Raw genomic sequence first — 18,928 nt, 5'->3', positions numbered from 1 at the left:
GAAAAGCTATTTGGTTTTTCCATTTGCATTTATTTGAATCATATACTGGAGCTAAGTTTGTCAACTGAAAACCATGCATTCAAACCAGGAAATTGTTTAGACATTATTGATTTATAATATCAGAACAAATCCATTCTTTATTGGAAATTTTAAGTTTATGGCTTTCACTTAAGTTATTTACCCATGGGTTTTGTAGCGACTTTACGTTTTTTAACAAGTTGTACATTATCTTCGCTAATATTGCATGTAACAGAACCTTCTAACTGAAATCTTAATTTCTTTTTGGAACACGTGGTTTCCTTTTTTACAGGACTTAAGGTTTCCTTTTTAATAGATTGATTTGTAGGAGTCTTTATTTGTTGAATAGGAGTTTTTGATGGACCTATTTTTTTCGTAGATTTTGGCGTTTTAGGTGGCGTACTATCTACCATTATTGTATCATTATCTTGATTAAGAGTAACCGAATCAGGTACCGCAATTACATCCCTGTCATAATCGTCGTGTCGTAAAAGTCTTCCTCGTTTGACTGAAGAATTCTACTTAAATCTTGTAAATAAATAGCTATCTCAGAACTATCTGCGTGATTCTTTTGTAACCAGTATTTAAAGTCTCTTTTAATATGATTCCAGCAGAACAGATTAGTACAATTTGGTAACACCTTTTTAATTGCATTAGAAACACCCTTTTCTCTATCTGTTATAATTGGAATATTCTTTTTCAAAAGTTTTGGAACTTTTTCACAAAGATAATCAAACAATCGCTCGTGACATTTTTGAAATTTCCTTTCATGTACCAAAAATGCTAATGGAATGTTAGGTTTGTTTTCAAAAAGGTATGCTGGAAAATGACTGGTGTCACATAAAAATCACCTAGATTAAAAGTTGTGTCATACCCTAAACACATTGTTACTGAGCTATCGTCTAAATCTAACAATTGGTTAAAAACCCCAAAAATTTCTGGTAAACCAAGAAAAGTTACTAAGTCAGGATACACTTTAATCTCGTGTACAAAACCATCCAAGTGATGAGCAAGTAAAACCAAATTATAGATTTCATCCCTAGTAAGCTGTTTAGTTTCTCTTACCTTTTCTGTGGCAGATTTGTCTTACATTCCTAGCATTAAGAACCCCTATATACTCGCCACTTTCTACGTTGCTATTTGTACACTGACTATTAAAAATTTCTGAAGGGGACGAACCATTTTCTGACATTTTCTTGATATCATTTAGCACAATTATATTCATCAAGGTGTGAACGAGCCGCCCGTTACCTGGTCATGATGACCGGTGTACCGTGTAGGCCTATTTGTTGTTTTAGTATAGACGTAGTGTGCTATCGGCTTGGACATACTTGTAAAATGACGTCCGTGAATTTCACCTAGGTTCATTCCGGCCACCACTTTTGCACCGAATTTGTAATGAATATTAATAAAAGTTATGTCAGCTTAAAGCCTATAAAATTATCTTGTCTAGAGCGTGTCCCGAACAGAAATCGGTTAAGTAATAAAAGAGTTATGGACCAATAAAGATGGAAATTTACATGTAACTTTGACGATTTTGCTATTTTTTCACACCACATCAATTCATTCCGGCCACCACTTTTGAAAGTAATATCGAACATGTATTCAAACAGTTTATACCATGTGAAAGAGTACTAAATTCTCCGTTTTTGGGTGGTTCCCGAACAAAAATCTGTTCAGTAATATTTGAGATATGGGTATTTATTATAACGAAAACAGTTGTAAATATCGACATTTTTATTCCATATGGGTTCATTCCGGCCACCACTTTCACTTCTAATTTTTAATACTGTTAAATATAACTTATACCAGTTTAAAGGGGATAAATCGACCCTTTTACTGCTGGTATCCGAACAAAAATCCATTGAGTAATAACGGAATTATGACCTAATAAACACAATAAATCAACAAAAATCTCTTCACGCCTGAGTGCATTCCGGGTTTTGTACTCGCCCTTTGTTTTGTGCGAAAGCGACCTCTAGTGGAAAGGGGACAATAACAACACATTTTTTAAAGATTCATTAACGTACTAGTGAAATATTTTATTTCGACGATGTCTATTTCAAATCTGTAGCAACATATCACCTCTTTTCAAAATATCTCGGGAACGTTGTCGTTTTCGACTGGTACACAGTTCCTGAGTTACCTCCCTTGCGTACACTACAGAGAGCAGAGAGGACCGGGAGCGGACCAAGTAGACCTGAATATCGATAGGCCTACTGTATAGCACATTGATCTACTCTAGTCTAGGCAAGACTGTAGCTGATCAGTTTGAGTCTTCCGTTGACATTTGTAATAATTACTGCCAATGTATATATTGTACTGAACTTGAAAACTATTTAATTGCCAAGGGGTTTTATTGTTCACACTGATTCAATCATTATTTACAGAGTTATTGCCCTTTGATATAGGCTATTTTTGTTTTTACATTATTTTAGCTTTACCAAATTTTCTCAACATCTTAATTTTCGTTATCGGTTTCACTATATGTACAGTACTAGACGACAGTAGTGATGCATGCAGATCGATACTGATCATATGCTGTTTAATTTGTTGATATGGTACGTGTCATGTATTCACGAGCGTAAAAAGTATTGGTAACCTTGGTTTTCTAGCTCAGACTAGTGGGAATTCCCCTTTGTTAAATTGGTAGGATGCACTTATAGATAGCGATATGTCACTATATTTTATGCCCAAGCACACTCGGGTAATATGATTTTCATTTCAAATTTTGCATTTACAATTAACAGAAATCCCTCTGAGTTAATTAGTAACAATTGCCTGCATGATTCACAGCTTTTCTTCTTATAATATTCATTTTATACTTATATCATTATGGGCTGTACACCAGTAAATATTGTAACCCTGGTAGATACTAGCTGCGATTACGTAGCTGCTGGACGACGGACAGACAATTTCTGATAGATGGTTGTAGAGCAGTGTAGGCAGGGTATGAATATTCGTTCTAGCTAGGTGGATACTAGCCACAATACCACTCGGCTAGAGAACAAAACCGTTACATTAAAGAATACAAGACTCCTAAACAATATGGTTTGACAGCTCTCTCTCATAACAAAACATTTCAATCCACACACATGCTAAAATCCAGACATGACAGCTAAATATAGATTGCCTCACCTAGAGAGTTGCACATGTACATAAATAAAAGTTTCATTCACTCACAGTGCCACACCCACAAAATATCTATACAGGCATATACATGCTAACAATTACATAACTAAAAGTGAAACATGTGGCAATTAAATATTTAAAATTATATTGATAAATTCATTAATTCAGTAATGTTCTAAGAAATGAAACTGAACTTTAGATGACATCAACACCAGTTAAAAAGTAATGAATTATTTTCCAACTTTTCAGATCCACAGCTGCAGGATATATTGATAGTCATGCATGATTTATGGGAAAGTTAAGTGCTAATCCTGTGGCCTAAGGTTCAGCCATGCAGCAAGAGGCTGTCAAGACATTGCTGGATATTGTTACACCTCATTTTTCAAGTCATAAAGATGCTCCCGCTGTCAAGTTTGATGATGGAGGGACCATTGTGGTCTCTACATACTCGCAGCTTCAGAAGTCATCTGAGCAGGTATTACATCATACATGTCACCATGTTGAATTTATGTATGTATAGACACTGTATGCGAGTGTGTTACATGGTGGTTGTATATACATGTATATATGTATAACACAACATATTATAAATATGAACAGGAGATCAATTTTGTGATTGGTTATAAGTACAATAGATGAACTTACCAGTATTGTAAATACTTTTGTGTATTTGAAATTGTTGGACTTCTTGTGTTACTGAATAAAGGTCACTGCTGTCCTAAAGAGGATAGAGGTGAAGGACGAAATTGTTGGAATTTGTGTCTCGCCCTCGCACAATCTGCCTGCTGTTCTTCTCGGGTAAGTGAGATTTTCCCCAAATTTAATTAATTGTTTTAATTTGTTTGGTAAAAATATTTGTGACTTCGCAGAATAAGAACAATTCAATTAAATCACATTTATAGTATAGAACATGTGATCATTTACACCCTTTAATGTATTCCTTATCATACCTAAAATGTCAGAGGGCCGAATATTAAACTGGTTCACACTGTGGCAGTTCAGGACCATGCCAAAGTAACAAATATATAAAGATCAAAAATAAGATATGTGAGTAATTTGATAATATAGACTTTGACATATTGACAGTGTTATTGGAAGTGGAGCTGCGTTTTACAACTTTGAGTCAGGCTGTGAGAACATTGTCAGCAATGTTGTCAAGGAGATGGGCATCCGTGTCATTTTGGTAGACCAAGAAAGTTTTAAGGTATATTTGAATATTGTTGTTTTAGTATTTCCTGTTTTATTTTTGAAAAAAAATACTATACTGTTTGATCATACTAAGTAATATATACATTACAATCATTGTTTAGGAAGTACTTGGCAGAACTGAATTCTGTGGTGTAATAATGTATTTAAACAGCTGAGTATGATGTAAGCTTACAGACAGCTTTCAACGTGTTATGATGAATTGGCGCTCCCATCATCCTTGTTGAAGAAACAATATACTGATTATACTGACAACGGGCCAACCAGTCATCCAATGAGGCTGAGCATTAAGCAGGACTGATAACTACCATAATAAGACCACCATTTGATGATGATGGGCTATTCAAATTACTCTCCATCCCTGATCTGTCATCCATTGTTCATTATCCATCCCTTTGTATGCAATCCGTTATCACTATTTCTAGAGAAGTACTGGAAGGATTTTTCTTAAACTTTGTTTGTAGGTTTCTTTTGAACCCCAATTGTGCTCATTTGTCGGGCATATTGTTTTCTGAATCATACTCAAAATCAAATGAGCACAATTGTGGTTGAAGAGAAACCCGAAAACGAAGTTTAAGAAAAATCCTTCCAGTACTTCTACCTGCAGGGCAGAAATATACAGTAATTAGAATGATTTGAGTCCAAGATATATATAGCTATATATTTTTATGTCTTTGTAGAAGGCTGAAGCTGTGTTGCTGGAGTATAATGCTGTGACTGTGAATGATGTAGGGATGCAGGCAATTGGCATGATTCTTTTCCGTCTAGAAGGACAGACACAACACAAAATTCAGTATAAGTACAATGTATTAAGCTAGGGGGCTATGGAATAAGACGTGAGATATAATAATACAAGATTGTCAAAAATGCATCCACTCATCACAACGAACAAGCCCAGTCTGCCCGAACAAAGGTGGACAATTAAAGAAAACTCTGTGACGACTTGACATCACACAATATACACATGTCACGACTTGACTTCATGCTACATGTATTACACATGTTATAAAACCATTACATTAAAGAATACAAGACACCTCAACAACATGGTTTTGACAGCTCTCTCGTAAGAAAACATTTCAACCCACACACACGCTAAAAATGGAACAGGTACATGAGCAGGTTATCCAGGTGTGACTGCAAAATATAGATTGCCTCATCTAGAGAGCAGCACATGTACATAACAATAAATAAAAGCTTTCATTCACTCACAGTGCCACACCTACAAAATATCTATACAGACATATACATGCTAACAATTACATAGCTAAAAGTGAAAAACGTGGCAATATATGAAATTATATTGATTAGTTCCTTAATTGAGTAATGTTCTAAGAAATAAGAAATGAAGTTGAACTTTAGATAACCTTAAACATCAACACCAGTTAAAAAGTAATGGAATATTTTGCAACTTTTCAGATCTTCAGCTGCAGGATATATTGATAGTCATGCATGACTTGAGGGAAAGTTAAGTACTAATCCTGAGGCCTAAGGTTCAGCCATGCAGCAGGAGGCTGTCAAGACATTGCTGGATATTGTTACACCCCATTTTGCAAGTCATAAAGATGCTCCCGCTGTCAAGTTTGATGATGGAGGGACCATTGTGGTCTCTACATACTCACAGCTTCAGAAGTCATCTGAGCAGGTATTACATCATACATGTCACCATGTTGAAATATATATGTATTATGTATGTATAGACACTGTATGTGAGTGTGTTACATGGTGGTTGTATATATATACGTATAACATAAATTATGGGGCGCTGTTTTACTATTTATTCCCATTTGGTGATATCACCTATTCGAATAGGTGATATCACCAATTCATTTTTCAAATAAGTGATATCACCTATTCGAATAGGTGATATCACCCATTCAAATAGATGATATCACCCATTAGAATAGGTGATATATCACTTAATGAAACGCATAGGTGATATCACTCATTCGAATAGGTGATATCACCAATTGGAATAGGTGATATCACTTAAAAATATTCTTAAGTGATATCACCTATTCGAATAGGTGATATCACTTAATGAAACGAATAGGTGATATCACTCATTCGAATAGGTGATATCACTCATTCGAATAGGTGATATCACCATTTCGAATATCACTTATTATCTATTTGAATAGGTGATATCACCAAATGAGAATAAATAGTAAAATGGCGCCCCATAATAAATGGCATGTACATAATATATAAATATTATCTGGTACACAACATATTATAAATATGAACAGGAGATCAATTTTGTGATTGGTTATAAGTACAATAGATGAACTTACCAGTATTGTAAATACATTTGTGTATTTGAAATTGTTGGACTTCTTGTGTTACTGAATTAAAGGTCACTGCTGTCCTAAAGAGGATAGAGGTGAAGGACGAAATTGTTGGAATTTGTGTCTCGCCCTCACACAATCTGCCTGCTGTTCTTCTCGGGTAAGTGAGATTTTCCCCAAATTTAATTGTTTCAATTTGTTTGGTAAAAATATTTGTGACTTCGCAGAATAAGAAACAATTCAATTAAATCACATTTACAGTATAGAACATGTGATAATGTACACCCTTTAATGTATTCCTTATCATACCTAAAATGTCAGAGGGCCGAATATTAAACTGGTTCACACAGTTGCAGTTCAGGACCATGCCAAAGTACCAAATATATAAAGATCAAAAATAGGATATGTGAGTAATTTGATAATATAGACTTTGACATATTGACAGTGTTATTGGAAGTGGAGCTGCGTTTTACAACTTTGAGTCGGGCTGTGAGAACATTGTCTGCAATGTTGTCAAGGAGATGGGCATCCGTGTCATTTTGGTAGACCAAGAAAGTTTTAAGGTATATTTGAATATTGTTGTTTTAGTATTTCTTGTTTTATTTTTGAAAAAAAAAATACTATACTGCTTGATCATACTAAGTAATATATACATTACAATCATTGTTTAGGAAGTACTTGGCAGAACTGAATTCTGTGGTGTAATAATGTATTTAAACAGCTTTCAACGTGTTATGATGAATTGGCGCTCCCATCATCCTTGTTGAACAAACAATATACTGATTATACTGACAACGGGCCAACCAGTCATCCAATGAGGCTGAGCATGAAGCAGGACTGAAAACTACCATCTTAAGACCACCATTTGATGATGATGGGCTATTCAAATTACTCTCCATCCCTGATCTGTCGTCCATTGTTCATTATCCATCCCTTTGTATACAATCCGTTATCACTATTTCTAGAGAAGTACTGGAAGGATTTTTCTTAAAATTTGTTTGTAGGTTTCTTTTGAACCCCAATTGTGCTCATTTGTCGGGCATATTGTTTTCTGAATCATACTCAAAATCAAATGAGCACAATTGTGGTTGAAGAGAAACCCGAAAACGAAGTTTAAGAAAAATCCTTCCAGTACTTCTACCTGCAGGGCAGAAATACAGTAATTAGAATGATTTGAGTCCAAGATATATATAGCTATATATTTTTATGTCTTTGTAGAAGGCTGAAGCTGTGTTGCTGGAGTATAATGCTGTGACTGTGAGTGATGTATTGATGCAGGCAATTGGCATGATTCTTTTCCGTCTGGAAGGACAGACACAACACAAACACACAGGGAATCAGCTAGCCTACTGTATCACAACCTCCGGCACAACAGGCACTCCCAAAGTTGTACGAGTACCACACCAGTGTATCATACCCAACATCACACATCTCAGGTATGACAGGGTACAAATTATAGGTGTATCATATCCAACATTATACACCCCAGGTACAGGGTACAAATTACAGGTGTATCATATCCAACATCACACATCTCGGGTATGACAGGGTACAAATTACAGGTGTATCATATCCAACACCCTGCATATTACAAGTATATTGTACCTAACATAGTGAGAATGATGTATCACTGTATACTGTAGCCTGCACATTTATTAATGCTCTACACAAATGTATAGCTGTATACTTGTCCTACAATATTCTTGCACACTGTCTAAAGGATAACCTTCAGGTACTAGTCAAGGTCATTAGATAAATGCTGCATCAAAAGCTGCATCAAAATACTGTCTGATAAAAAAATCATTTGAAATATCTTTTGGTAAATTTAATTGATTAAGTATTGATACATTTGGCATTTGGATGTTTTTTATAAGTGTTCACTACATAACATCTCAGCACCAATTGCTTGAAAATTGGAAATTTAACCCAATGACCCTTCAGCGTTTTCCCTGTCATATGCAAACTTTTGAAGATATCTCTTGTTCTTTATTTCAGAGAAATTTTCAACATTAATGACAATGACCTCATATTCTTAAGCTCACCTTTGACATTTGACCCAAGCATTGTTGACCTCTTTATGGCCTTGGGAAGTGGTGCTTGTCTGTTGATTGTTCCACATGCAGTGAAGATGATGCCAAAGTCTTTACTAAGTATGCTGCATTACCGTCACAAGGTCACCTACCTACAGGTCAGTACCTTACATCTACCTTTGTGGCCTATCTCGCCCATTGGTACTCAGGCAAGATTAACTTGTTGACCTGCAGTCAACATATTGATTATGAATGAGTCAATATTCACATGGGAAGTATAGGTAGATCAATAACTCAAAAAAGGTGATAAGTTAATTGTTACAGGTAAAACAGGTGCCAAGGACATACCTTAATGTTTATTAACATAGCAGGTTCTTTTGTCTATCTATATATGTAATTAGTTACCACTCATCTTCTGTGTGTACCTATATGTTAGTTACAGCCTATCTTCTGTGTGTACCTATATGTTAGTTACAGTCTATGTTCTGTCTGTACCTATATGTTAGTTACAGCCTATGTTCTGTCTGTACCTACATGTACATGTTAGTTACAGTCTATGTTCTGTCTGTACCTATATGTTAGTTACAGTCTATGTTCTGTCTGTACCTATATGTTAGTTACAGCCTATGTTCTGTCTGTACCTATATGTTAGTTACAGCCTATGTTCTGTCTGTACCTATATGTTAGTTACAGCCTATGTTCTGTGTGTACCTATATGTTAGTTACAGCCTATGTTCTGTGTGTACCTATGTGTTAGTTGCAGGCTATGTTCTGTCTGTACCTATATGTTAGTTACAGCCTATGTTCTGTGTGTACCTATATGTTAGTTACAGCCTATGTCTTTGCCTATAAAGGGGCCATGGTGGTCGAGTGGTTAAGGTGTCCCAGCACTTTGCCACTAGCCTTCCACCTATGGGTTGCGAGTTTGAGACCTACGTGGGGCAATTGCCAGGTACTGACCATAGGCCGGTGGTTTTTCTCCGGGCACTCTGGCTTTCCTCCACCTCCAAAACCTGGCACGTCCTTAAATGACCCTGGCTGTTAATAGGAAATTAAATGAAACAAACCGAACTTTGCCTATATGTTAGTTACAGCCTATGTTCTGTCTGTACCTACATGTACATGTTAGTTACAGTCTATGTTCTGTCTGTACCTATATGTTAGTTACAGTCTATGTTCTGTCTGTACCTATATGAGTTACAGCCTATGTTCTGTCTGTACCTATATGTTAGTTACAGCCTATGTTCTGTCTGTACCTATATGTTAGTTACAGCCTGTGTTCTGTCTGTACCTATATGTTAGTTACAGCCTATGTTCTGTCTGTACCTATGTGTTAGTTACAGCCTATTTTCTGTCTGTACCTATATGTTAGTTACAGCCTATGTTCTGTCTGTACCTATGTGTTAGTTACAGCCTATGTTCTGTCTGTACCTATATGTTAGTTACAGCCTATGTTCTGTCTGTACCTATATGTAAGTTACAGCCTGTGTTCTGTCTGTACCTATATGTTAGTTACAGCCTATGTTCTGTCTGTACATATGTGTTAGTTACAGCCTATGTTCTGTCTGTACCTATATGTTAGTTACAGCCTATGTTCTGTCTGTACCTATGTGTTAGTTACAGCCTATTTTCTGTCTGTACCTATATGTTAGTTACAGCCTATGTTCTGTCTGTACCTATGTGTTAGTTACAGCCTATGTTCTGTCTGTACCTATGTGTTAGTTACAGCCTATGTTCTGTCTGTACCTACATGTTAGTTACAGCCTATGTTCTGTCTGTACCTATATGTTAGTTACAGCCTATGTTCTGTTCTGTCTGTACCTATGTGTTAGTTACAGCCTATGTTCTGTTCTGTCTGTACCTATGTGTTAGTTACAGCCTATGTTCTGTTCTGTCTGTACCTATGTGTTAGTTACAGCCTATGGTCTGTCTGTACCTATATGTTAGTTACAGCCTGTGTCTGTACCTATATGTTAGTTACAGCCTATGGTCTGTCTGTACCTATATGTTAGTTACAGCCTATGTTCTGTCTGTACCTATATGAGTTACAGTCTGTGTCTGTACCTATATGTTAGTTACATCCTATGTCTTTGCCTATATGTTAGTTACAGCCTGTGTCTGTACCTATATGTTAGTTACAACCTATGTCTTTGCCTATATGTTAGTTACAGCCTGTGTCTGTACCTATATGTTAGTTACAACCTATGTCTTTGCCTATATGTTAGTTACAGCCTGTGTCTGTACCTATATGTTAGTTACAACCTATGTCTTTGCCTATATGTTAGTTACAGCCTGTGTCTGTACCTATATGTTAGTTACAACTTATGTCTGTACCTATATGTTAGTTACAACCTATGTCTTTGCCTATATGTTAGTTACAGCCTCTGTTCTGTCTGTACCATTATGTTTGTTACACCCTTCATCTGTTTGTAAACAATTTACAATTTTGACCCGGATGAAATGCTATTAAGATTGTTCAAATGAATGATCTTGACCTTCATTAAAGGTCACAGGGATCAAATTAACGTACAACTTCTCTCCAAGCAAGAGGTCCAGAGACCTCAGGAATTGGGTCTTTAGTATATGCTTGGGCATTTACCTCAAATTCAAGGTCAGAGGAATCAAATCTGCCAAAATATCTCAAAACTCTGATGACCATTTAGGCCTATGGGCCTCTTGTTTATACATGTACTTCATAAACACCAATATTGATATCATCAAACATTTTCACCTATGCCAATACGTGTATAAGTAAAATTTGATACTGCACAGTGGTAATGCACTTGCCTTCACCTTGGCGGCAGGCGTTGGATTCCCTGATCAGACGTTAAAAGTTATGGGGTTACCTGGCGGACCACATGTTTTTTTTCAGGGTACTCCAGTCTCCTCCTTCAGTAAGACCCCACTCATTCTTCAATATGAGCTAAAAAGTGTGATTAATATTTAAGTTGGTATAACTTGCTTTGCAATGTTTACATATATTTACATGTGATACTCAAATGAAATGTCCTGTAGGGAAAGTTTTGTTGTGTAATTACGGTAGTGCCTAGACAAGGTGGATTAGGAAATGTTAGGACTGATCTACTCTATGTACTGTTGTAGGCTACTCCTTCCCTGGTATCAAGGATAGATCCTGACATTCTCAAGAAGACACTATTAGGAAGTCTGTCTCATCTCAAAGCTCTTGCTTTTGGAGGAGAGAAATTTCCATCTATTTCCTTACTACAGAAGTGGAGAGCTTCTGATAATTCTACAAAGTTTTTCAACCTGTATGGTACCACAGAGGTGTCCTGTTGGTCCACATGCTATGAAGTTACTGCGAGGGATTTTAGGTAAATACTAGTTATTAATTAAGATGCACATAACATTGTTTTTTTTTTACCAAATTCTTCTCTGTCTAGGGAACTGCCTTCTTCATTTATTCCTGCATACCCTGTGTATATGGTGGAATGAGAAAGTAAGTATTCATGATTTAAATAAATTTGCCAATAGCCAGATAAAATCAAGGGTTATGAAATTGCTCTTTATTTAGGCCACAACCGTCTGATAGTGAGTTGTTCAAATCACCTGTCGTCTGTGGCCTATCTGTCATTTGTCATTAAACCATTCTTGTTAGCACTACAGATATATCTCCAACATTACTAGAGAAAGATCTCTGATTTGTCACATGTTTATTCTCCATGGTGTCCAGTTAGGAATCTTTTGGACTGATTACAAACCAATATGGCAGACAGACAGCAATCCTATATTTTGATAGCACTATTTCTCAGACTTTACTGAAGATATCTTTCTGTGTTCCCAAAGATGCTGAGTTTTGCATCTTGGATTTCTCTATTGATTTTTAGAGAATATAATCAAATCCTATCTCCATCTCTTCACAGTGTTAATGTAGGTTGAAAATATGTTAACAAGTCAAGCTTTGACACATTCTTAATGATATTTTTACAGTAGCCTAATTGAAGATGTGCCTTTGGGACTACCACTGACAGATACCATGGCAACAGTTTTTGATGACAATGGTCAGGAGGTAAATCAAGGCAGGGGACAGCTGTTCCTAGGGGGTGAGTCCTTGGGGAATATCGCCATTACCACAATGATTATAATAGCTGTTCTCTAAGGCAACATCATGTTATGCTGTAGGCATTTATTGACTAAAAATATTCAGTAAATAGAAATGTTAATGAAAATTTTCCTGTTACACATTCATTTCAAAATTGTATACAGGAATAAAGAGAAGGCAGTGTTACCTAGGTGGAGAAGAACCAGGCAGAGGACCACCAATATTGCGGGCAACTGGTGACACAGTCTTCATCAACTGCAAAGGGGAGATAATCTTTCTCCACCGTATGGATGACCAGATCAAGCGGAATGGTCGAAGGATGAACCTTTGTGAAATTGAAAAGGTAAGAAAGAAAGGATTTACTTGCCTTTCGGTTCAAAGGTGCACACAGCTGGTCATGTAACTTTAACAGATTTAATAAGTTTTAATTTTGGCAGCCCAAGCAGCCTTTTTCTCCACGCAAAAGTTGCTTTTTGTCTCTCTGTATTAATACAACTTTACAATTATATTTGAACTCTCTTACTTGTGTCGTTTATACATATATTCTATCCTTGGAAATAACAATAACCAGAACCAGTTGAAAACAATGCCCCATACAGCCTTAATTTTGATAGTACCCGTAGCATTACCATGAACAACATCCTTTACAGTTTTGGTTTAATTTGTGGTTTCCTACCAAACAGATTGTACTGAAGCTGGATACTGTAGCTGACTGTAGAGTTTTATTTGATCAGAAGAAGCTTATGGTTTTCATTGTGTTACAAAGGACAAAACCAATTATAGATTCTCAGACAATTCACCGCTGGATACAAAAGCATCTGCCTTCTCAATACTGGCCAGACCGTGTTGTTATGGTTTCTGAATTTCCTGTTACTAGTCATGGTAAGAATGTATACATTATTCATCCATCAACCTTTGTACATTGTATTTATCTTCAGTCTGGAAACGGAAACCAAAATATAAAGCCACATAGATCCATGTCTCTTGACCTATTTTATCTCTACTGAAATTTCAGGAACCTTGACACTGATGTTTTTAGAGCAATAGTAACAAAATTTACGCTATATGTACTATGGTCCAGTTGTCATAGTTTACCATTTGTGGATGTCATTAGTGTTAGGATTCATAAATTTGTTTGAAAGCTAAAAAAAATATATTTACATGTATCTGTAATGCACTTTTCAGAAAAGTAGAAAGCATGTGATTGTGTTAATTCAGTGATATGCTTGGATTTGATTTGTAACAGAAGCTAAGGCAGACATCTGTGATAAGTAAAAATTTCAGTATACTTGTTGGCTTATTTTAAGCATAATGTTGTATAATGACTTACTTGCTCTGTGATGATTTCAGGCAAACTGGACAAGACAACATTACTACAGAGTGTGTATGATGAGCCTAGAGCTGGAAGGGATGCTGTCTCACCTGAAAGGATACCTGTTGTTTTGGAGACAATCTGGAAGGTAAATCCATATTTCTATCTCTTACAAATTATGATCATAATACAATAAAATTTCTTCATTTTCATGCAAAGACATAACTTACATTGTTAAGATGATAACTGATTTCAATACCAAGATAATTGTTTAGGTGCAAGTCAAAATAGACATCTGTAATGATGGTTTTTAGTTGTGAGGTAAACATTCGTTTGGAAAACAGGAGTCTTAGTTGAAAAAAATCATTACCACATTCAAACTAGTATATGTTTTACATTTTCAGGAAATCTTTCAGAAAAAACAGCAAACACCAACCATGGACTCCAATTTCATCATTAGTGGAGGTGACAGTTTAATGGCTGTTCAGTTTGCAGACAAAGTGGAAGCATCCTTCAACATGAGACTTCCAAAACTTTTAGATTTAATCTTGCACGATGTATACCCCAATATTGTCAGCTATATAGAGAGGTGTGTCTGTGATCAGATGCAAATATCACTTCAACATAACTATCAAAAGGAAATTGTGTACTTGCATGAATTTATCAAAGCACAGCCTATTGACACAGATGAATTAATAATGAAAAAGAAAGGAACAGAAAGTTTGAATTTAGATAATGTTGATGTTATAATAAGTGATTTGAATAAAGAAAAGTTACCTCTTGATTTAACCACTTCTACAGAAGGAACACTATCCAATAGGAAAAGAAAGTATAGTGATCAACATATGAAAATTAATATAGCTGACGATCAAGACACAAATCGTTTATGTAATGAGTCATTTACGATTAGAACAGACACTAGCTATAGGTCAATAAGTGATGAAAGGATTTGGTCAGTTGGTAGAGGAAACACTGGTTTAATCAGCAGTCCTCATTCAAAAGAGGATTTCAAGAGAGCATATCCCCCTATATACCGTGGTACATCTGCTTCACCATCACCACCAGAGTGTAACCTGAACATTCAACTAGACGATACTACACAACACTGGAGTAATTTAACCTTAGAGATCTGTTGGAAGGTTAATACAAGGAAATGTGTGGATGCTTCACCTGTTATATCCAGAGACAGGTATTGGAGAAAATAGAAATAGAAAATATTAATTATAAAATATTGAAATTTTTCCTGTTAAAATTGTAGCAAATTACCGATCTTGTATTTTTCTTAGACTGGCCATCTTGATAGGATGATATTTTCACTTTACACAATTGACACAAAATTTTAGAGACAATTATAATTGCTTGTAAGTGTCCTAAATTTGTTCCAAGGTGTATTGGTTTTTATTAGGTCACCTGAGACGAAGTCTCAGTTGACCTATTGCAATCGCCTTTTGTCCGGCGTCGTGCGGTGTGCGTCGTGCGGTGTGCGGTGTGCATCGTCCGTCGTGCGTAGTAAACAATTTACATTTTCAACTTCTTCTCAAAAACCGCTGAACTAAATTCAATGAAATTTTACAGGAAGCTTCTATGGCTGAGGGTGAACCAATTATAAATTAATGAATTATATGGTCCCCACCCCCCAGGGGCCTGCGGGGCAGGGCCAAAAAGGGTCAAATTGACTAAAACTTCAAAAATCTTCTTCTCTACTCTCAGATATGGTAGAATCAAACACTCTTCATAGATTGAAGGGTCTTAAGGTACTTTACCAAAATTGTGAATTTCATGACCCAGGGGTCTCACGTTTGCCCCTGGGGAGGGGGTAAACTTTACTATAGTTTATATAGGGAAATCACATTTTTGACTATAATTTGTTGGATTTCTATTGGAATTCATTCAAACTTGGTTAACATTATCAGCATGGGAAAACAGATTGATGGTATACACATGTTAGCCTTGACTGACCCCCAGGGGCTGATGGGCGGGGCTAAAAAGGGTCAAATTGACTAAAACTTCAAAGATCTTCTTCTCTTCTCTCAGATATGGTGGAATCAAACATTCTTCTTAGGTGGAAGGGTCTTAAGGTGCTTTACCAAAATTGTGAATTTCATGACCCAAGGGTTTCACATTTGCCCCTGGGGAGGGGGTAAACTTTACTATAGTTTATATAGGGAAATCATATTTTTGACTATAATTTGTTGGATTTCTATTGGAATTCATTCAAACTTGGTTAACATTATCAGCATGGGAAAACAGATTGATGATATACACATGTTGGCCTTGACTGACCCCCAGGGGCTGATGGGCGGGGCTAAAAATGGTCAAATTGACTAAAACTTCAAAGATCTTCTACTCTACTCTCAGATATGATGGAATCAAACATTCTTCATAGGTGGAAGGGTCTTAAGGTGCTTTACCAAAATTGTGAATTTCATGACCCAGGGGTCTCATGTTTGCCCCTGGGGAGGGGGTAAACTTTACTATAGTTTATATAGGGAAATCACATTTTTGACTATTGTTTGTTGGATTTCTATTGGAATTCATTCTAACTTGGTTAACATTATCAGCTTGTGATTGCAGTTTGATGGTATGCACATGTTGGCCCTGACCGACCCCCAGGGGCTGATGGGCGGGGCTAAAAAGGGTCAAATTGACTGAAATTTGAAATCTTCTTTTCAAGACCCAATTAAGATAGAATCAAATACTCTTCATAGGTGGAAGGGCCTTATGGTGCTTTACTAATGTTATGAATTTCATGACCCTGGGGTCACAAGTTTGCCCCTGTAAATTTTACTATAGTTTATATAGGGAAATCACATTTTTGACTTTTATTTGTTTGATTTCTATTGGAATTCATTCTAACTTTGTTAACATTATCAGCATTGGATGACAGCTTAATGGTATACACCTGTTGGCCCTGACTGACCCCTAGGGACTGATGGATGGGCTCAAAAGGGTCAATTAGATTAACTGAAATACTTCAAATCTCAGGTGACCGTTAAGGCCCATGGGCCTCTTGTTTGTTTTAGTTTCTGTGAATTTACAACTGATTAACAATGTTATTTACAGTCGGCATCTGGTTTGCATACCCTGGAACCACATGATACTGTTCATTTAAATGTATATTTCACTATTTGGTCTATAACCAAGGCACAGTTGTTCAAAAGTTGATTAGCTTAATCACTTGATTAGTGAAAATTTCATTTCTCATTTGTTGAAAAACCTGTGAGTATATCGTTTGCCAGTTGGAAGAGAACTGTGAATTACAGAATTTCATAAAGTTTTGTCAAGTAAGTTCTACCAGAAATTATTATGTCAGGGTTTGAATAATGTTGTTAAAATGTCATTAGCCTAATCACCTTTTGAACAACTGGGCCCAGATATCCGACTTCAATTCACCTTTTTTCAGTACGGACTCTTAAAAACGCAGGGTATCTGTGCACATTGTTCTTGCTAGGGATGAACATACAGTTTATGTCTCTGTTACTGTTGCACCATGACTAAGTCTGTATTTTGTAAAGATTGGACACTTGACATGTTATTGGGACCTGATTCTCCTTAAATCTATCATTAAGGTAGTCTGCCTATCTAGTGAAAAACTTTTTATGGTCTTATTTGTTATGGCTATAATCTCTTCAGTTTCAAGCAATTCTACCCTTACTACTGGGCTTACCTTTTATTCTGTACCAGTCAGCCTGGACTCTTTCTTGAGTCAATGAGACAGACTAAACAGTTTAAGGTTTGCTCATCTCAACTCGCTGAAGTGCATGTTACCCCACATATCTGCCCTTCAGGTAGGATGTAAGAATTGTACCTGCTGCCCCATTGCATGATTATAAGAGACGATTAAGTTTATGGTCTTAAATTTTCTCCTCTTTCTAAGAATCTTCCTAATGTCTGCCTTGACAAAGCCTCACTTTTGGCCTTCAGTTGAGCGTTCTTCCCTCCCTGTGGGGAAGGCGTTGGGTTCTGTCTCTGAGACCGAGACATACCAGAGTCGATAAAAGTGGAAGTTTCTACTCCTGCCTGATACTCATGATTTCAGAAGTGGGACGACTGGTTTGACTGTTATTATAATGTGACTGGGTGGGGTGTCCTCAGCAGCATGCTTCAGTGAGGTAGCACTCTTAAGTCGGCATCAGTCCGTACTATCATCAGGTGATAAACACAATTATACCGCAGCCTCCAAATATATATACAGATATGCACTACTCGCACACGGGAGGCCATCCTTAAATGACCATGGCTGTTGATAGCACGTTAAACAATACAAAACCAAACCAACCAATACATCCCAACCAGTCATTGCCAGTATAGTGGCCTTTTCAGGTTCCCGGGTGTGTTTTGTGATGCATGCGTGTTATCCTGCTTGATATGGCTCGGTGTCCTCATTCTTAGTGTTGCATGATTATAACTATTAGTGGATTATCTTTGGTCGTTGAATCTCTTACGCCTCTGGTAGAATTAAGTTTTAATTGCTGGTTCTCGTCTGTTCATTTATAAGCAAGTTACCTATACCAAGCTTGTTAAATGTTTCATGGGGTGACTTTCTGAGAATACCAGTTGTCGTATACAGGGTTGTACTGAATGCATTTCTCTCTCTTTTTTTTGCGAAAATTAAGGTGCTCCATTCTCTACCAAAATGTTCAAATTCTTTCCCATGCCTCAACACTTAGTCATCGAGTATCAAATAAGCTGTCGTACTCTGTCTGTGCCTTCAGTACTAGCAGAGGGTATGGTATCCTCCCAATATTTGTTCTGGCCTATTTGAAGCAGGTTTTCATGAAAACGTTTTAACAATGGTTTGTCTGTTGTTAATGCAATGGTCTTTGATGGTAAGGAGATACCTTCTCCATGTATCACTCTGTGATGACATTATGGCTACTAC

The 18,928-nt window shown here is 36.6% G+C and overlaps 2 protein-coding genes and 1 long non-coding RNA gene across 3 annotated transcripts in view; 2 read left to right on the top strand and 1 right to left on the bottom strand.

The window, feature by feature from the left end:
• Positions 1 to 2,278: 2,278 nt before the first annotated feature.
• Positions 2,279 to 5,174, top strand: LOC117330028. Its single transcript, XM_033888247.1, has 4 exons — positions 2,279 to 3,625; positions 3,857 to 3,948; positions 4,237 to 4,354; positions 5,037 to 5,174. The coding sequence occupies exons 1-4, from the start codon at positions 3,482 to 3,484 to the stop codon at positions 5,172 to 5,174; spliced, it is 492 nt and encodes a 163-aa protein (XP_033744138.1). The 5' UTR covers positions 2,279 to 3,481.
• Positions 5,175 to 5,791: 617 nt separating this feature from the next.
• LOC117328920 (beta-alanine-activating enzyme-like) overlaps positions 5,792 to 18,928 on the top strand; it is an 18,683-nt gene continuing 5,546 nt past the window's right edge. Inside the window, exons 1-11 of the mRNA XM_033886535.1 lie at positions 5,792 to 6,001; positions 6,713 to 6,804; positions 7,090 to 7,207; positions 7,863 to 8,080; positions 8,640 to 8,832; positions 11,777 to 12,006; positions 12,623 to 12,735; positions 12,899 to 13,077; positions 13,418 to 13,616; positions 14,085 to 14,194; positions 14,451 to 15,235. Coding sequence (XP_033742426.1) covers positions 5,858 to 6,001; positions 6,713 to 6,804; positions 7,090 to 7,207; positions 7,863 to 8,080; positions 8,640 to 8,832; positions 11,777 to 12,006; positions 12,623 to 12,735; positions 12,899 to 13,077; positions 13,418 to 13,616; positions 14,085 to 14,194; positions 14,451 to 15,235 — 2,381 coding nt within the window. The 5' untranslated portion in view covers positions 5,792 to 5,857. The remainder of the gene's footprint in view (positions 6,002 to 6,712; positions 6,805 to 7,089; positions 7,208 to 7,862; positions 8,081 to 8,639; positions 8,833 to 11,776; positions 12,007 to 12,622; positions 12,736 to 12,898; positions 13,078 to 13,417; positions 13,617 to 14,084; positions 14,195 to 14,450; positions 15,236 to 18,928) is intronic.
• Positions 12,982 to 18,928, bottom strand: part of LOC117328924 — a 14,139-nt gene continuing 8,192 nt past the window's right edge. Inside the window, exons 2-3 of the long non-coding RNA XR_004533080.1 lie at positions 14,065 to 14,187; positions 12,982 to 13,059 (exon numbers count right to left, since the gene is read on the bottom strand). This is a non-coding gene — a long non-coding RNA (uncharacterized LOC117328924). The remainder of the gene's footprint in view (positions 13,060 to 14,064; positions 14,188 to 18,928) is intronic.

The sequence above is a fragment of the Pecten maximus genome, chromosome 6, assembly GCF_902652985.1.
Source record: "Pecten maximus chromosome 6, xPecMax1.1, whole genome shotgun sequence".
NCBI lineage: Eukaryota > Metazoa > Mollusca > Bivalvia > Pectinida > Pectinidae > Pecten > Pecten maximus.
This window is presented reverse-complemented; position numbering and strand designations above follow the sequence as displayed.

Coding starts and splice junctions, on each gene's coding strand:
- LOC117330028 (XM_033888247.1), top strand. CDS start 3,482: ATGCAGCAAGAGGCTGTCAAGACATTGCTGGATATTGTTACACCTCAT. Junction 3,626..3,856: donor TTCAGAAGTCATCTGAGCAG/GTATTACATCAT, acceptor TACTGAATAAAG/GTCACTGCTGTCCTAAAGAG. Junction 3,949..4,236: donor CTGCCTGCTGTTCTTCTCGG/GTAAGTGAGATT, acceptor ACATATTGACAG/TGTTATTGGAAGTGGAGCTG.